Source organism: Chenopodium album, chromosome 24 (genome assembly GCF_948465745.1).
Source record: "Chenopodium album chromosome 24, dcCheAlbu1.1, whole genome shotgun sequence".
Lineage (NCBI taxonomy): Eukaryota > Viridiplantae > Streptophyta > Magnoliopsida > Caryophyllales > Amaranthaceae > Chenopodium > Chenopodium album.
This window is the reverse complement of record NC_137857.1, coordinates 28,661,854-28,681,015: the sequence shown is the minus strand read 5'-3', so window position 1 is coordinate 28,681,015 and position 19,162 is coordinate 28,661,854. Positions and strand designations below refer to the sequence as shown.

Below are 19,162 nucleotides of genomic sequence, written 5' to 3'. Positions count from 1 at the left end.
CAACAATCACATATTTGGAATTAACTATCAATATTTGTACGTATATATTTGGCCAAAAATTCAATGTTTAAGATCTTTCTTCCACCTACTAAAATGACACACTAGACAGTACATGTGCTAATGCATTATGTGTTTGTAGAAATAGTTTCCGTTACAGTTTTATTGCATTATTATCAAATAATTTAACAATTACTCACCTCCTAGGCCACCACAACTACATTTATATAATATTGTTTTTATAGTTATTATTGTTTAGACCATTATATAGTTGGGATCTAAATTATGCTTGATAAGAGCAAAAGAAACATGGAGAAAGAAGCACCAAAAAGGGTTAACTTAGGAAAATCAATTATAGTCCCAAGCGTACAAGAGTTAGCCAAGGAGTCCATAACCAATATCCCTTCAAGATATGTGATAGAGAACGGCGAACAGCCGGATCGTCCGATTAACCCTACATTGCCGTTGTCGATTCCGGTGATTGATCTTCAAAGACTGCTCCATGGTGATTCTAATAAGAACTATGAAGAACTAGACAAACTTCACTTGGCTTGCAAAGAGTGGGGGTTTTTCCAGGTACTAATTTGTTACCATAAAATACTTATCATGGTTTTTGCCAACTTATTTATTTTTTTTCGCAAGTTAGTTAGTAATATTATTTTAGGATGGTTTTTCAAATAACTACCACATGCAAAATTATAACAATAATAATTGTAAAACCTGAATACTTCATTAGTGAGGTAATAATTTTATCAATTCAGTAATATCATTTTTTTTTTCTGATAAAAATTCTCCCTCCGTTACTTTTTTTATTGCACCACTTAACTGACAGTCTGGTACGAAGTTTTAGGTGGCTTGATTGAGTTGATTGTATCAAAAAAAAACCGTGTACATATGTGGTGTTTGTTGAATAATTAAAATTACAGAGTATAATAAATAGATAATGGCCTACTATACATTTTTTTCATAAGATTATTGCTGCATAAAAAATAAGATAGAGGGAGTATATGATACCAGGCCAATTCATTTTACTTGTCAAAAGTTTGAGTCCAAAATAACCTGTCATCTGACACTGTATACTCCGTATTATCTTCGAGTGATGGTTAAAATGAAGAAAATCCCCACCCGCAAGAACTAAAAATAATAAGAATTATACATCCCTAATCAAACGTTCATATGTGAAATCTCTATCAATTACTTCAAGTTTTATAGAATCAATTATGCCCTGTTTACTTTATCTTAAAATATATTATTTAATAAAAAATAATTTTAGTTTTGGTGAAATAATTTCAGATCAATAAAAAGTAGTTTAGTTTAATAAAATTAATTTAAGTTCAGTAAAAATAATTCCAGTTTAATAAAAATCAATAACTTTAAAGAAGAATTATAATGGAAAATCAATAAAATTAATTTCAGTCACTAAAATTTAGTTCAGTTGTAAATTCAGCAAGAATAATTTAAGTTATAAAAATAATTTGGGGGTGTTAGAGAGAAAAAGAGTCAAACAAAAAATATTTATTAATAAGTAGTACTAAAAAATTATTAAAATAAAAATTGTGTCACAAATCAAAAAGATTTGATTTATGGTAGAAAGTATAACCTTGATTGGAAGATCATACTATTAGCTAACTTGACAAATTTAATTTGCTGAATTACTTTAATTTGTTAATTAGGTAGTAAATCACGGAGTTAGCCCTTCATTGTTGGAAACATTCAAGATAGAAGTAACCAATTTCTTGAAGCTTCCAATGGAGGAAAAGAATAAACTATGGCAACAAGAAGACAATCAAGAAGGATTTGGGCAGTTGTTTGTGGTTTCAGAAGACCAAAAACTTGAATGGTGTGATATGTTCTTCTTAATCACCCTTCCTCCTAAATTGAGGAAGCCTGAACTTTACAATAAGTTGCCTCAAAATTTAAGGTTCCTCTCTATAACATCTTTTTAATAGAGTTAAATAAATATAACTTACTATTCTCTTATTTTTAAACATCAAATTTAGTAAAGATGGTAGGGTACAAATATTTAATTAAGCATACTATTCTCGATCTTACTATTAACCATTTCTTGATCAACAAATTTTATTTATCAAGGTTATGAACTTGTATTATCATTGACTGATGAGAGATTGTTGATAAATTTGTGTGACAGGGTAACACTGGAATCTTACATAGCAGCAATAAAATATTTAGCTCAAACTCTCCTAAATCAGATGGCTAAAGCATTAGGGATTGACGAGGGTGAAATGACAGGGTTGTTTAACGAAATGCATCAAACAATGAGGATGAATTACTACCCGCCATGTCCCGAGCCTAACAAGGCCATAGGGCTCAGACCTCACTCGGACGCAACCGCCCTTGCCATCCTTTATCAGCTAAATGATACCGTAGGTCTCGAAATTAAAAAAGATGGTAATTGGGTGCCCGTTATGCCCCTTGGAAATGCTTTTGTGGTTAACGTTGGAGACGCTTTGGAGGTATGCATATGATATACTATAGTTGTTCTTTTGTAAAAGTTTGTTATAAATCTAAACACTTTGGTTGACATGGTATCAGAGCCAGCGTGAACAACGTGATAAGAAGGTCGCAAATTCAAATATCATCCAACCATCCTATGCAACATAGACCTTCATATCCAGCGCTTAATATTCCATTTGAAAATGAGGGGTCGATGAGATTTGAACCCGTGACCTTTATGTGCTGACTCTTGATACCATATTAAAGGATATCTCAATCAAAAGCTTAAGTTGATGGTTGAAGCCCAAAAATATGTTTTATTCTCTATTATCTATACAAATTTTTATTCTCTTAATGCATCCTCAAGTATATCTTGGTTGATTGACAGATTTTCAGCAATGGAATTTATCGAAGTATTGAGCACAAAGCAACAGTGAACTCGACGAAAGAGAGGATATCAGTTGGTACATTTAATAGCCCCAACATTGATTCTGAAATAGGACCAGCTAAGAGTATTATTGGTCCCCTTAATCCTCCACTTTTCCGAACGCAACCATTGACACAATACTACAAGGAATTCTTTGCCAGTAAGCTCAATGGAAAATCACATCTAGAAGCTATAAGATTACAATAATATGGGGAGTACAACATAGCTTAACAATTTGTTAAGGGGGTTGTTATTCGACGCCCGCAAATTACTCAAATCGCCCGCAAATTATGAATGAATTTACGTTATTACCCCCAATCTCTAACTTAACCTCTTTCTCTCTCCTCACTTAAAATCACCACCACCACCACCACCACCCAACACCACCACCGCCACTGCCACCGACGTAAAACAACATCCACCACTTTAAATCACCACCACCACCGCTTTATTTTTTTTCGCCGGAAAAGTAGACGAACCGTCCTGTCTAGGCGGTTCAACCATGGTCAAACAGCCTAGGGAAAACGGTTTGACCGTGGTCAAACCGCCTAGGCAATACGGTTTGACCATGGTTGAACCGCCTAGCCTGGGCGGTTTGACCACGGTCAAACCGTATTGCCTGAGCGGTTTGACCATGGTCAAATTGCTTTTTTAGGGCGGTTGGAGCATTTTCCGGCAAAAAAAAATTATTTAGTCATCCGCAGTGGAGATGCGACATTTGGGGGGTGGTTATTGGGCGGCGGTGGACTGTGGTGGGGGTGGTTGTTGGGTGGTGGTGGACAGTGGTGAGGGTGGTTATTAGGCGGAGGTGGGCAGTAGTGGCGGTTGTTTGGCGGTTTGGCACTAGGGGTAACATTGTAATTTCATTCATTAAATGCGGGCGATGCGGGCGATGTGATAAATTTGTGGGCGTCGTTTAGCGATTCACTTTGTTAAATATGTGAAACTATACATATGTTGATGTGGTTCCGAGGAATTAAAAAAATATCGCGGTTTTATTGTTTTTATTTACTTTTGTTGAGTCATTTATTAATCACAAGATACGTCAGTTGTGTATCCAAGAATTCAAAAGTGTGGGTTCGAAATTGTGAAAAAATAGTCCGTAAGATATAGGTCCTCTGATTTTTTTAATTGCAATGTTGGTCATTTCACACTTTCTATTGTGCATTCTATAACTAAAATATCTTACTTATGATTTTGTAAAAAATTAGAAGTAGTTGATATCATAAAAATGTTTTTCGAGATGAATCTAATAAGATCCACTTGACTATATATATTTTTTCCAACATATGAATTACAAAAAACCATCAAAGGAGTGTACAAATGTTGCAATTGAAAAAGAACGTAGGAACTAAGAAGTATATATAAATTAAATTTTAATAGATACATTCAAATCCAAATTACAATGGATAACACATAGCTTAATACAAACACATAGCTTAATATAATGTATTACAGTAAAAAAAAAAAAAAAAAAAAAAGGTTTTACAAAAACATTCAGGATTTCATATACTTTGGATAAGAAAGTTAGGGTAATGAGGTTTGATTGTTTGAGTCTTTGGTGAGTTTGTTCGGCTAAAAAAATTTTTGTACATAGAATCAAGTTAAATATTAGCGCATAGCGCCTATTGATTTCAAAGCATATAAGATGGCAATTTTGCAATTAAAAAGTACTATTTAGATAACTTTTATTTTAGTGGTACATTATACATGCATAATGGTACATTATATGTACCATTAGGGATTCAGCTTTTTCCAGAAATTGAAACTTATAGGATGGTAAAAAGTACCATTACACTCGTAATAGTCCACAAAACGTACTATTCAGACAAATTATACTTTAATGGTACATTATACATGCATAATGGTACATTATAATGTACCACTAGAGAGTCAGCTTATTCTAGAAGCAAAAATTGAATCAGCGAAAATTACTGTAACTCCAATATACTTAACTCGCCCATAGGTGCTATGCGCCCAGACTCACTCATAGAATCAAACCCCTGACTTAGGAGCCTAAGGCACACAAATGTGAACACTAAGATACCACCAAGCCACATTACTTTTCCTCATTCATTTATGCAGATTAATTGTATTATTGTATATATCCTTTCTTTTTTGTATTTTTGCCAAAAAAAAAAAGAAAAGAAAAGAAAAAAGAAAAATAGTACGGTGGCACCCTAAATACACCCCTACCCTGGGTATGTCAATCCAAAAGTGACACATGATTAGTCGAATTAGACTTGTGATAGAGTAAATAAAGTGATAAAATATTATTTTCTGATATTATTAGACGATATAATTGATAGAGTATAAAACATATTCCTGGGCCTCAACCATCAACTTAAATTTTTGGTTGAGATGGTCCTCCAACATGGTATCAGAGCTAGCGTGACACAAAGGTCACGGGTTCGAATCTCATCCACCCCCACTTTCAAGTAGAATATTAAGCGTTGAGTATGAGGAGGGCCCATGATGCATCCACACTTCTAGCCCAAACGGGCTCTCGTGTGAGGGGGCGTGATAGTTTATAAAACATGTTCCTGGACATCAACCATCAACTTAAGCTTTTGGTTGAGATGGTCCTCTAACAATAATTTGTTATTTAGGATTAGTTATTTCGTTTTAATATCTTATATCATTTAATTTATCTTTCAGATTCTTAGTTGGCATTAGGGGTGAACATGGTCTAGTTATGGTGCGGTTTGAGTCGAAACCAAACCGCACCAAACCGTTTGCGGTTTATGATGAGACGACATTTTTTATGATCATACAATATTTTTTCCTAAAAAATTGTCAAATAATACCTAATAAAGTTTAAATAATTCATTAAAAAAAAATTCAAATAATTAGTCCAAACGGGTTTTTTCTTCACTTTTTTGGGATGTGAGGTGGGAGAAAAAGAGCAAAATATGACCTATTATTGAGAATGAGTACATAGTCCACTAACTGCACAGTTTTCTTTTGATTTTCATGTTTTTTTTACTTTTTTTTAATGTATAATAATTATTTTTATTTATTTAAAAATTATATAATATTTAAATACGGTTTACTGGTTTACGGTTTGGTTTGGTTTATTATTTTTGAAAAACCAAACCGTAAACCGTATTTACAAAAAAGTCAAAACCAAACCGTAAGCCAAACCAAACCGCTAAAAATACGGTTTGGTCTAATTTGGTAAACGGTCCATACCAAACTGTGTACAGATCTAGTTGGCATGGGATGTATGCCTATAAATATGATTAAAATTTTAATACAATCTATAAGGCGGCATATTGATTACAACTGTGTGTGAGTTTTGACTTGTTTTGGAAAAGAATTTCATTGAGCGATTGCAAAAATCTTTAGGGGGTGTTTGGTTCAAGTATAATAGGTATAAGGTATGGGTTTAGAATGACCAAAACCCATACCTTGCGTTTGTTTTTAGAAATTTCATTTTTCAAACCCATACCTCAAACCCCTGAGGTATGGGTTTTTAAAACCCAAGGGGGAGGTGGGTATGGCTCATACCCGTACCTTTAGGTTTAATTTAAAATTAAAAAAAAAAACTATCATTCCTACATAAAAACCAAACACATGAAATCAAGTATCAAGTTCCAACCCAATACCACCCAAGTTTCATTCCTCATTCCAAACCCATACCATTGTTTGAACCAAACCTTAGTTGTTACTCCATTCCGTTCATAATTTTCATATAGTACCTCATTCTTGTGGTCCATATGCAAAAAATTTAACGGTACAAATGTACTTTAATGGTCCCAATATACTTTATTCCAAGAATCTCTCTTTTTCCTAATTAATTTACGTAATCTCTGCGTACGGTTTTGAAGCCGAGAAGATTCTAAATGTGACTAACATCACGAGATTAAAGGATTATTACATATTGGTTAGGAATCAATAACTCCATATCCTATTTACAATTTGATCTTGCCTAGATAAATTGTTCCATATTCTTTAATTTTAGTTCATCAATCACAAAATTGTGAGAAATCTAAACTACAATCCATCCAACATCAAAATTTTAGTGGAAACCATTAAAATACACATCAAATTGGTGTGGCTGCCGCTGTTAGGCCAGGGAAAGGGTGCAATCCTTGAATATTCGTTTGATTTTTTTGTCAAAGATTGGGCCTAATAAAAAAGCAGTTTTGTAGGTCAGATTGTTTCTCATTGTTCTTCTTCGTAACAAGGGCCTTTTTAGCGATTCTTTTTTTGAACCTGGATATTTTCTTGTCTTAGTTTTCGCCCATAAAATCTCACTATTTATCGTGGTTTAACTATTTATCTGGTAGGTTTTTTTAGATGACTTGTGTCAATTATGGACAACAGAAAAGTTTACAATTATATTTGGAGTTCTACTTGGATCGAAGTTTTCGTGTGATTTTTTTTTGGTGTTGGACTCATTAAACAATGAAATTGCATCCCTTAAATTATCATGAATTTTTGCGGATTCAGAAATTTATATAAGCTCCAAACTTTTGACAAACATGTACTTTACCAAGTTAGGTCGAATCAACTATATCAATAGAGAATCAAGTTTGTTTGTAGCATTTATGGATGAAATCAATAGATTCAATGATTATTTGGATAGAATTATGCAAGATTTAACAACTTGTTGTGAGATCAGATGTGGTTTACAAAATATGTCTTGTGAGAAGGAGAAAGTAGACCAACCTTTCGTTGAGTATGAGAGAAAGATTGCTTAGCTTGTAGAGTTGTAGGAGTTGTATCTTTACCAAGTGCTAATCTTACAAATCCAATTTTGGAGAAATCTCGTAAACGTTTAGTAGAAGAAAAAGAAACTATAAGGGTCACAAAAATGTATTTTTGTCCAGTTTAATTAATTGATGAGGAAGTTACATTTGTGGCATCTAAGTTGGAATCAAAAAGTCAAATTTCTTCTACTTCCTTTTTAGAGTAGTTGGATGCAAATATTTTAATGTATTATTTCAATAGTAGTAATTGCATGGACAAAGCTATGTCGGCAATTATATTCTTAAATCATTCAACTGGAGTTTGTAGTGCATTCAGGGTATATAGTGAATTAGTGAGCTCTAAACATGGCGTGCCTAGATGGACTAGTGTCAAGATAATCACAAAGTGTTTTTTTTTTTTTTTTGAGAAAAGGCAAATTTTTATTAATCAAAAACACACAAAAAAACACGGAGGCTACTAAGCCCCTAAACATTTACTCCTAATCCAAGCTAAATCCTTAGCCTTAACTTTGCTAGACACTAAACTACTTAATCTATGGTATACATCCATACAGACTCTATCAAAAATAATTTATGGCCTAGAAATCTTAGCCTTCCATACAGCCTCATTCCTTTGTTGCCAAATAGCATACACTATAGCTGTACATAGACTCTGCATCACAGTCTTCTGAAACCTGTTTTTAGCCTTCCAGCACCAAGTATTACACTCTTCCAAGTTCTGAAACTGAACATGAGTATGCAACCTGCAGCTCAACAAACCCAGTAATTTCTGACTGTAATCACACTCAAAAAATAGGTGATTACCAGTCTCAGGAGCAAGACACAAAGTGTTGTTCTCTTCATTCATCATCAATAAAATATTTATACACATATCTTAGAAACCTAATCAACGTAGGAATCTAAATAACCTACCTTAGGAAATATTTAGGAAATCTTATCCTACCTAAAGATAACGATAACAAAATATAATCACAAATATATTCCCTAAGATATACTAAGATATACTATCTTATCTTAACATCCCCCCTCAAGTTGGAGCATGGAGGTCTCGAATGCCCAACTTGGAAAGTAGTGTTTGGAACTGAGTCTTCCCTAAGGCTTTGGTAAAAATGTCTGCAAGCTGCTCCTTCGTAGGAACATACGAAGGTGAAATCAGTCCCTCCTGAATCGCATCTCTTACAAAATGCAAATCAATTTCAATATGTTTCGTCCTTTCATGAAATACCGGATTTTTAGCAATGTACAAAGCTGACTGGCTATCACAAAATAATTTCAAACCCTGCGGATGTTGTACACCCAAAGCTCTAAGTAGTTGTTTCAACCACTTTAATTCACATGTCGCAGCCGCCATTGACCTGTATTCCGCATCTGCAGATGATGTAGCAACTGTGGGTTGTTTCTTGGTTCTCCAAGATATTGGGGAAAAACCAAGCAACACAAACCAACCTGTCAAAGACCTCCTAGACAAAGGTCAACTAGCCCAATCAGAGTCACACCAACCCTCAAGTTGCAATTCACTATCCGAGCGAAGAAGTATTCCTTGCCCTGGATGTTTCTTCAAATAACGCACCACTCTAAGTGCGGCCTCCCAATGTGCTTCCTTTGGATTCTGCATAAACTGAGATAAAATATGAACAGAATATGCTAGATCCGGCCTAGTTACACATAAATAAATTAGACGGCCAACAAGTCGTCTATATTTCTCCACTTCCTCCAATACTTTGCCTTCCGCAAGGGCTAGTTTGTGATTTTGTTCCATCGGGAAATCTGCAGGCTTAGCTCCCAACAAACCAGTTTCAGAAATAATATCTAATGAATATTTTCGTTGACAAACATAAATTCCCTGTTTACTTCTCGCAACCTCAAGTCCTAAGAAGTATTTCAATGCTCCCAAGTCCTTCATCTTAAAACAATCTCCTAAGTATGCCTTAAATTTGATAAGGCTTCTTTATTGTTCCCTGCAACAATCAAGTCATCAACATATATCAACACATTCAACTGCAATTTTTCTTTGGTGAATGTGAACAAAGAATAATCTGAGTAAGATTGCTTAAATCCATATTTCTTCAATGCTGCAGTTAATTTTGCAAACCAACATCTGGGAGCCTGTTTCAGACCATACAATGATTTTTTCACCCTGCACACATAATCAGAGTTATTTTTATTGAAACCTGGAGGAATTTTCATGTAAATTTCCTCCTCCAAGTCTCCATGTAAAAACGCATTGTGCACATCCATCTGATGTACTTCCCAATTTTTCACTGCTGCTACTGCCAGAAAAGTTCTTACAGTAGTCATCTTTGCAACTGGTGCAAAAGTCTCATTGTAATCAAGCCCTTCAACTTCTTGATTTCCCAATATCACTAGCCGTGCTTTCAATCTCAACAAGTTCCCGTGCTCATCACGTTTCTCATATTCGAGTGTAGCTTGTGGTGCATTCATGTTCGATTGACCTTCAAAGTCTTCTTCATGGTGCATGAATCTAATGACTCTGGATTAGACAAACTTCATCTTGCTTGCAAAGAGTGGGGATTATTTCAAGTACCTTTTTTTCCTTACACTTATATTTGTCTTATTGAAATTAAAATCACAAACATATATAGATTTAGTTTAAGTAAAATCAAAATTAACTATGTTACTGTGTAATATACAGTTTGGAGAGATGTAGTAATCTTATTTGATAGGTAAGAAGAAAATACATTAGGAGGCGGCGGCCCTACTCTCGAGGGCAACATCTAACAACTCATGAGTAAGAAATCTAGAGGAAATACGGGCTATTACTAGGCCATTTATTGGATGTCATTGATGATGTGTTGTATGTTTCATGGCGCTTCTTATATATTATTGATTGTGTTGACCACTAAGAAATTATTAACCTCAAGATGAATACTCCATTTCTCTCGATACATTTGTCTCATTTTCTTTTAACGTCCGCCCTTTTAAGTTTGCTCCATACTATATTTGGCTATGTGATCACTTGGAAGTCACAACCACTATATCTAACCCTAACATTTTTCTCTCTCATCAACTTGTTACAAGCAAAAATTTATAAAGTAACTCCACCCCTTTGGGGAAATAAAAGAGGACCAAGGAAGTATTGTACATGTTAATATTCCTTGATGGACACTTTTAAAGAGTTGAGGCCTCCACAAATAGGAAAAAATCTTAGGTTTAACTCATTTAAGGTTACAACTATAGATGACATTGACTGAAAGTCGTATAGAATGATGTTAGCAATTGCAAATTTGCAAAGTTATTTATTTATTTATTATTATTATTTTTTTTTTTTTTTTTTGGACGAAGCCATCAAAGTTGAGTTTAAAGGCAAATTACAAAGAAGGACCCATAGCAGTTAAATGAAGTCATACTTTGATGTGTATCCCTTAATTGTAAAATATTTAAAATCCAAAAAAAGACAAATGATTTGGTAGGTGAATGGTTGTCCGTGAATCCGTGATATAATTTGGATATTGTACCACTGTTGTGTTGAATCTTTGGATATATTCGTTGCATGTATAAAGACAAAAAGTATTAGTCAAGAATTACGTATACTTTTGTGTATTACCTCCATATTCATAGTTGGTGTTTAGACCGTTTTATAGTTGGGAGCTTAATTGTTGATAAGAGCAAAAGAAACATGGAGAAAAAAGCACCAAAAGGGGTTAACTTAGGAAAATCAATTATAGTGCCAAGCGTACAAGAGCTAGCCAAGGAGTCCATAACCAACATCTCTTCAAGGTATGTGATTGAGAACGGCGACCAGCCGGATCGTCCGATTAACCCTTCATTATTGTTATCGGTTCCGGTGATTGATCTTCAAAGGCTTCTCCATGGTGATTCTAAGGACTCTGAACTAAACAAACTTCACTTGGCTTGCAAAGAGTGGGGTTTTTTCCAGGTACTTTGATCTTTGCCAACTTGTTTTAGGTCCTTTCTAAAGTATTTTTTTATTTATTTTTAATATAAGTAGTATGTGCATAATATATTATTTTACCTAGGATGGATTTTCAATAATTATCACACAATTGTACCTGTAGCAATTGTAATTGTGCGAAAATGATAACACAAACTCCTATATGTGGAAATGTGGAATGTGGCTGGTCACACCGTGTGGCCAGTCGTCAAGGGAATTACATTGTTACTGTTATAGGGGTTACTTAATCTATATTACAAGGGTTACTTTATTCTTTTATAAGCGGCCACACGGTGTGACAAGCCGCACACAATGATAGACATGGTTAAAAATGAAAATATTAAAAGTAAATATAATAAAAATAAATTATACTGACATGATCAAGTGTAGGTGTCTGTCAAATAGATTTTAAAATTTATTTCATTTTTAGAAATTCATATAAGTAGAATCACAGAGTAAATTTTTTTTCTCGGTTCATTTTACTTGACAAAATTAAGCTTCAATATTTACTTAATTTAACTAGATTAATCCTGTGCATTGCACGGATTATATAGATATTATTTGGGTTTAAAATAAAAATAGTTGTCAATATTCTTTATTCGAAAAAGTGTAATCATCATCTTATTTATTAATTTTGAAAGAAATATTGTACTTGTTTAATTAGTTTTAAAACTTAGCAGAAAAAATATAGAGAATAAAATGATCATGTCAAAAATAGTTTTGGCGGGAAAAATTTTCATTAGAAATTGACAAATGTCCCTCAATGATGTCAGCATGTTTTGTTTTAGTAAATAATCAATAGATTAATAGATCTGTTGAACAACAAATTTGCTAGGTAACAAATCATGGAGTTAGTATTTCATTGTTGGAAACATTCAAGATAGAGGTAACCAATTTCTTGAAGCTTCCAATGGAGGAAAAGAAGAAACTATGGCAACAAGAAGACAATCACGAGGGATTTGGGCAGTTGTTTGTGGTTTCGGAAGACCAAAAACTTGATTGGTGTGATATGTTCTTCTTAATTACTCTTCCTCAGAAGTTGAGAAGACCTGACCTTTACAATAAGTTACCACAAAACTTAAGGTTCCTCTCTAATTCTCTATAACCTCTTTTAAGTAGAGTTAATGAAACTTACTATTCTCATTCTTAAATGAAAACTTTCATAAAAGACGGTACGAACAGTTAAACTTATTAATTTTCCCAATTTAACCACATTTAGTTTATCAAGGTTAAAAATTTGTATTATCATTGACTGATGAGAGATGATTGTTACGAGTAATAAAATGTGTGTGACAGGGTAACAATGGAAGCTTACATAGCAGCAATAAAGGGCTTAGCTCAAACTCTCCTAAACCAGATGGCTAAAGCATTGGGGATCGATGAGGGTGAAATGACAGAATTATTCAATGAAGTTTATCAAACAATAAGAATGAATTACTACCCTCCATGTCCCGAGCCCAATAAGGCCATAGGGCTCACACCTCACTCGGACGCAACTGCCCTTACAATCCTTTATCAGTTGAATGATACCGGAGGCCTCGAAATCAAGAAAGATGGCAATTGGGTGCCTGTTATGCCCCTTGAAAATGCTTTTGTGGTTAATATTGGAGATGCTTTAGAGGTATGCAGAAATTACTAATAATAATATTTTTTAGGAAAAGTCGTATTTCACCACCCCTCAAAATACCCTATTTTATTTAACCACCGACAAAAACATAAGATTTTAGATTTCACCACCATTAACATTTTTCTTTGTTGACAGATTTTAAGCAACGGAATATATCGAAGTATTGAGCACAAAGCAACAGTGAACTCGACGAAAGAGAGGATATCAATTGCAACATTTAATAGCCCCAACATTGATTCTGAATTAGGACCAGCTAAGAGTATTATTAGCCCCCATAATCCTCCACTTTTCCGATCGCAGCCATTGACACAATACTACAAGGAGTTCTTTGCCAGTAAGCTCAATGGAAAGTCACATCTAGATGCTATAAGATTACATTAATTAGGAGATTTCAACATTTATAGCTTAACAATTTGTTAAGCTGTTGGTTCTAATTATGTGTAGCATACAAGTTATTTGACCCTACTTGATTGAATAAATGTCATTATTTGTTAATTTGGTATTGTATTATACCAAGTTGATACATACTTTATACGTAGTATTATGCTAGATTTTTAGCTTGAACCTAGCTAGTTGTGCACTTGAAAGTTGAAACCAAGCTTGTATTTTAATAATTGAGAGCAAGAAATAAAGTTTGTGCTTTATGAATAAACAGTACTACCTCCTTTGTTTTATAAGTTGACATGTTTTGATTTCACCACTATTCACACACTCCCCTTCGATCGTGTTTTGTGCTTTATAATCACGTGAGATCTTGTTAGATTCGTTACATACAATATATATTTTCAAAATATCAACTTTTCACAATTTTTGTTATCAGTAATTAATATATTAATGGTAAAGTTTGTACATTGACAAACATATCTAAAGAAATTTGTCAACTAAAAAGAAATAGATGAAGTAATTATTAGTATGGGATCCTTAATTTCATTTTCTTCTAATTCAATTATTTGATTGCTCTTTTTCTCCTGAAGATCATCATTTAGCCTTTTTTTTTTTTTTTTTTTTTATAATTAAAGCACAAAATGAAGAATAATACGAATAATTTATAATGAATGGGTCTCGTCTTGATAAGATACACAATAACATGACTTCGCTAATTAAATCCGTAGTTAATTAGTAAAAGGTCGGGTTCAAGTTAGAGTTAAAAGTCATTTCTTTCACCCATTTTTCAAGTACTACTCGAATCAATGTCACTTGCCAGGTTGATTTCTCGATCAAATCAATTTTTTTTTTACAGATATAATTAATAGCTAAAGACAAATTAAGGTTCCTAATTACTAAACTACTCGTAATATGTAGATGGTGGTCCGTGACATAATTTGGCCCTACTTACTGACATTGTGGTGTATAATACTTGAATATATTCATATAAAGACATGCAAATAAAAAATGTAATTTATTAATTAATTACAACTTAATTACATACAAGGAAGACTTAAATAAAGTATTGGTTTCAAAAAAAAAAAAAAAATCCAGACTCCTATTGTTTAGACTTTAATTAGTTGGGTGTTTAGAGACTTGAAGTAATGATCATATATTATGTTTAAAAAGTTCAACCAAATTAGACTTTAATTAGTTGAGTGTTTGGCATAAGGGCAAAAAAACATGGATAAAGAAGCGTCAAAAGTGGTTAACTTCGGGAAATCTCTTCTAGTTCCAAGTATACAAGAGCTAGCCAAGGAGTCCAAAACCCATATCCCTCCAAGGTATGTGAGAGAGACCGGCGACCAACCCGACACTTCTATCAATCAATCGTCGCTGTTATCGGTTCCGGTGATTGACCTTCAAAGGCTGCTCCATGGTGACTCCAAGGACTCTGAACTAGACAAACTTCATTTTGCTTGCAAAGAGTGGGGTTTTTTCCAGGTACCATTTTTTTTTTTTTATTTTGGCTACTGTTTTAATTAAAATTACATTTAGACAGTTAGGGAGGATTATGTTTTGTAGAGTACATTCTTCAACAAAAAAAGGTGTTACATAGTTTTGAATTTGAGACCACAAAATGGTGTCTACGTACATAAGTAAGGCAAATTTGCCAAAAAAGAAAACAAAAAAAAAAAAAAAAGTTTGTGAGCTTATTTTTTTTGGTTTTTTTATTCATTTTATTTCTATTTTTGTCCGCCTATTATCTTAATTTAATTTAAATGTTAAAACCCAACGTTCAAAATAGTATCATGAACCACACACTAGTTTAGGTGTGTGATACACTATTCCACCCCACCCCTGGCCTATTGTTCTAAGCATGTACTTCGTATGAGATAGGAAATCAAATTATCCTATCTTTGTCAAAGATCTAATACCAATTACCAAATGGCAAATGACACATTACGCTTCTATTTGATTCATCTGATTTTCATTTGAAATTATTTTTCTTACTTTATTATATTTTGTTTCAACTTATTTTATTTTCATCTGAATTTATTTAAACTTATTTAATTTGAATGAACATATCTGAATTTATTTTATTTAAATAATTATATTCTTTTTTATTATGAAATAGAGGCAAAACATAATTAACAATGTCCAGCTTGTTAGCTTAGTATGTAGTCAAAGATTCACATAATTAACAAGCATATTGCAGTATAATTGGAAGAAAAGTTTAAATGACTTAACTATATGGAAAGCTATAAGGGTTGCATTTGCAAATATATAAAAAGCTAAAAACGAAAATAATGGACAGTTTTGCAATGGCCACAATAATATTGTAGCCATTGTGATCTTTAAATATAGACCATTGATATGTGATTTTAAATCTTAGCCATTTATTTGTTTGACTACATAATTCTAGTAATAATAATAAATAAAATTTATAAAAATATTACGGAGTAGTTTTAAATCCAATTAACTAGTAGCATCAAATAGCATTGAGTTAACAAAGTTAGATAATCTTCCTCAGTAATCACTCTGTTTGTAAAGGCAGTTTGTAGGACGTTTAGTTTCAACTTCAGGAATACATTGCGCAAATTTCATTTCTCCGGTAAGGTATTAGCCATCTAATTAAATAATTCTTAGTTTAATGAAAAAGATCGGAGTTAGAATTAGAGATTAGTGTAACTGTAAGTGAATCAATGATTATAATAGCTTATTTGATATTCTTCCATTTTTTGTGTTTGTAGTTTTGATTTTATACGTGACGAAGATGATTATTTTAATAATTTTGGTGGAAAAAATGTAGATTTAAGAAGACTAAGATATTCTGATCTTATGTTGATTATTATAAACAGCAAGCATATATTTCTTCAATTTGAAGGTTGAAACTTCAATAAGAATAGCGATTGTGAATAGCAGTTATTTTTTTGTTTTGTGAAATAATTGGATAACAGTTTTTTACTTATATAAATTTTTAAGTCAATTGGATGTATGGATGGACAAGATTGGTCTTAAAAAATAAACGGTCGAGATTGAAATAATTACAATAGTCACAATTTTTCTGTAGTCATTGAAAAGTCTTCCCGAAAATAATAGGCGAAATAAAATATTAATCACATTGTTCAACATGTGATTTTATCATGCTTTAATTCAAGAAAAATATTAAATGCTTATTTACATTCCAATCGTTTCCTTGTATTTTACTCGTCACTTGTAAGAAAACATAGTTACGCATAGTGCTTTGCTTAACACTATTGGTAATAGGTAATAAATCATGGGGTCAACACATCATTATTGAACACATTCAAGGAAGAGGTAATTAATTTATTCAAGATTCCAATGGAGGAAAAAAAAGAAATTATGGCAGCAAGAAGACAATCATGAAGGGTTTGGGCAGCTGTTTGTGGTTTCAGAAGACCAAAAACTTGATTGGTGTGATATGTTTTACATAACCACACTTCCTCCTAAATTAAGAAGGCATGAGCTCTATAATAAGTTGCCACAAAACATCAGGTTAATTAAATTGTTCTTAACTCTTTCTTTAATCTATGATTAATGGAGTAAATATTTATATATTACTATGTTTTAAATTGTTAACTAAATATGTATGATAGGGTAGCAATGGAAGCTTACATAGAAGCAACGAAGTATCTAGCGCGGACTCTCTTGAACCAGATGGCTAAAGCATTGGCAATGGAAGAGAAGGAGATGGAAGATTTATTCAGTGACGGGGTGCAATCGATACGAATGAACTATTACCCTCTTTGTCCTGAGCCCCATAAGGCCATAGGCTTCACACCTCACTCGGATGCGGATGCCCTTACTATCCTTTATCAGCTTAATGACACCCAAGGCCTCCAAGTTCGGAAAGATGGCAATTGGGTGCCTGTTATGCCCCTTGATAATGCTTTCGTGGTCAACATTGGAGACATGTTGGAGGTATGTTAATTGCCATGGATTTTATATGCAACTCATTTTTCTAGTGCTTGGTGTAATTCGTAGGATATCACCCATGAGTCCATGACCTTAGTTGTGGCTCTTAGAGGTAGAGATTCCCTTGTACTTTTTCCCCATTACCCAATCAGAGACTGACCCGTGTAATTAGGTTGTGGTTTATTTACACGTGAGAGCTCCTGGTCTAGTAGAATAATTCCCGATAACCACAACCCAATTACTTGCCCTATTACTCTAATATTTCATCAATTACTATTCAGGAAGTTTCACATGTGTTGCAACACTATGGTATATGCACATATTTACTCTCCATATTTCTCTCATTACATGAGTCCTTATCTTTATTTCTCTCTATCTCTCTCCTCATCAATAATCCCGGCTTTCCCTTTGTCATAATATTAGGGTAATAGATAGATGGAGGCAGTAGTATTGTTAGTATATATCTAGCTCATTTTCTTACATTGATTTAAAATGAAATGGTCATTTTTTTTTTCATTTCCTTTTTGCAATAGCAATTATGTACAAAGATGCCCAATTTCTCATTGTGAGAAACAACATGGCATCTTCGTAAATAAACCAACAACTTTATTTAACTTTATTCAATTGTGGAGCCCGCAATAATGAAAAAGTTGTTGAGATATTCACGAAAATGCCCCAATGAGAAACAAACATATGAGAAACATGGATTTTGCCATTAAGTACAATTGAAGTTGTGTTTTATTTACTTTACCTATTTTCCTGAATTCATGGTCTGCAGATTGTGAGCAATGGTATATATCGAAGTATTGAACATAGAGCAACAGTGAACTCAACAAAAGAGAGGCTATCAGTTGCCACATTCTACAGTTTCAGTCTTGATTCTAAATTAGGACCAGCTAAGAGCATTGTTGGTCCATTTAACCCTCCAAAATTTAGAACCGAGCCAGTGGAACAATACTTCAAGGAGTTCTTTTCAAGAAAGCTCAATGGAAAATCATATTTAGATGACATGAAATTACCACAACGAGGACATGAGACATGACACAACTTGAGTACCGACACGAGTACACGACGTCTATAAGTATCAGATCGATTAATATGCACTTATATTGTTATGTTATTAATGACAGGCTTAATTATTATTGGCAGGAACTTTTTCCTATGTTTAAAATGATTGTAATGTACTCCGTAACTTCATATTATCTACATACCCAATATGAGGTACAAAAACAGTAACTTCGAAAGAATTTGAGGGTTTTGATTTGAATCCATTATATTGTTTGTTAGACATCAAATTGAATCCAATTGATGAAAAATCTAAAGTTGATTGAAATAGAATTTAGGTCCCTTGTTTAGATTTAAATTCCCTTAGTTTGTATTGATGTATCGTTAATTCGTTATGTCTATATATAAATACGAAGCTAACCTATTCCTAAAAATTTCTAAGGTCCAGCTAACTTTTTTTTTTTTTTCCTGAGACATCTAAGGTACAATATAACATAATGCTCAGATCCCTTTAAGTTGGACTGTTGGAGCATGGGTTTCTAATGCCCAACGAACTTACAAAGTAAATAAAAAGTTTGTTCGTTGTTGTTTAGATTAGTTTAGCTTATTATCTTTTGCTTGTGAAACATCTGCTTCTTTTGTCATGTTTCTTTTCTTTCACTAACTCCATTTCTTTTTATTTGCAACGTTTATTATAAAAGAAAACTTACATTATTAGA

At 33.2% G+C, this 19,162-nt stretch overlaps 2 protein-coding genes and 1 pseudogene across 3 annotated transcripts; all 3 read left to right on the top strand.

The window, feature by feature from the left end:
- The first annotated feature begins 283 nt into the window (after positions 1-283).
- LOC145612313 (protopine O-dealkylase-like) lies at positions 284-3,420 on the top strand. The gene is made up of 4 exons (XM_081667682.1): positions 284-573; positions 1,671-1,918; positions 2,147-2,471; positions 2,840-3,420. Exons 1-4 carry the CDS (start codon positions 307-309, stop codon positions 3,083-3,085), a joined length of 1,086 nt encoding a protein of 361 aa, XP_081523808.1. The 5' UTR covers positions 284-306; the 3' UTR covers positions 3,086-3,420.
- A 7,752-nt stretch (positions 3,421-11,172) lies between these two features.
- LOC145612149 (protein SRG1-like) lies at positions 11,173-13,610 on the top strand. Its single transcript, XM_081667522.1, has 4 exons — positions 11,173-11,491; positions 12,342-12,589; positions 12,803-13,127; positions 13,269-13,610. Exons 1-4 carry the CDS (start codon positions 11,231-11,233, stop codon positions 13,512-13,514), a joined length of 1,080 nt encoding a protein of 359 aa, XP_081523648.1. The 5' UTR covers positions 11,173-11,230; the 3' UTR covers positions 13,515-13,610.
- An 897-nt stretch (positions 13,611-14,507) lies between these two features.
- Positions 14,508-18,792, top strand: LOC145612140 (protein SRG1-like; annotated as a pseudogene). The gene is made up of 4 exons (XR_014106541.1): positions 14,508-15,002; positions 16,770-17,018; positions 17,120-17,444; positions 18,217-18,792. The product of XR_014106541.1 is annotated as a protein SRG1-like (transcript).
- The last annotated feature ends 370 nt before the right edge of the window (positions 18,793-19,162 follow it).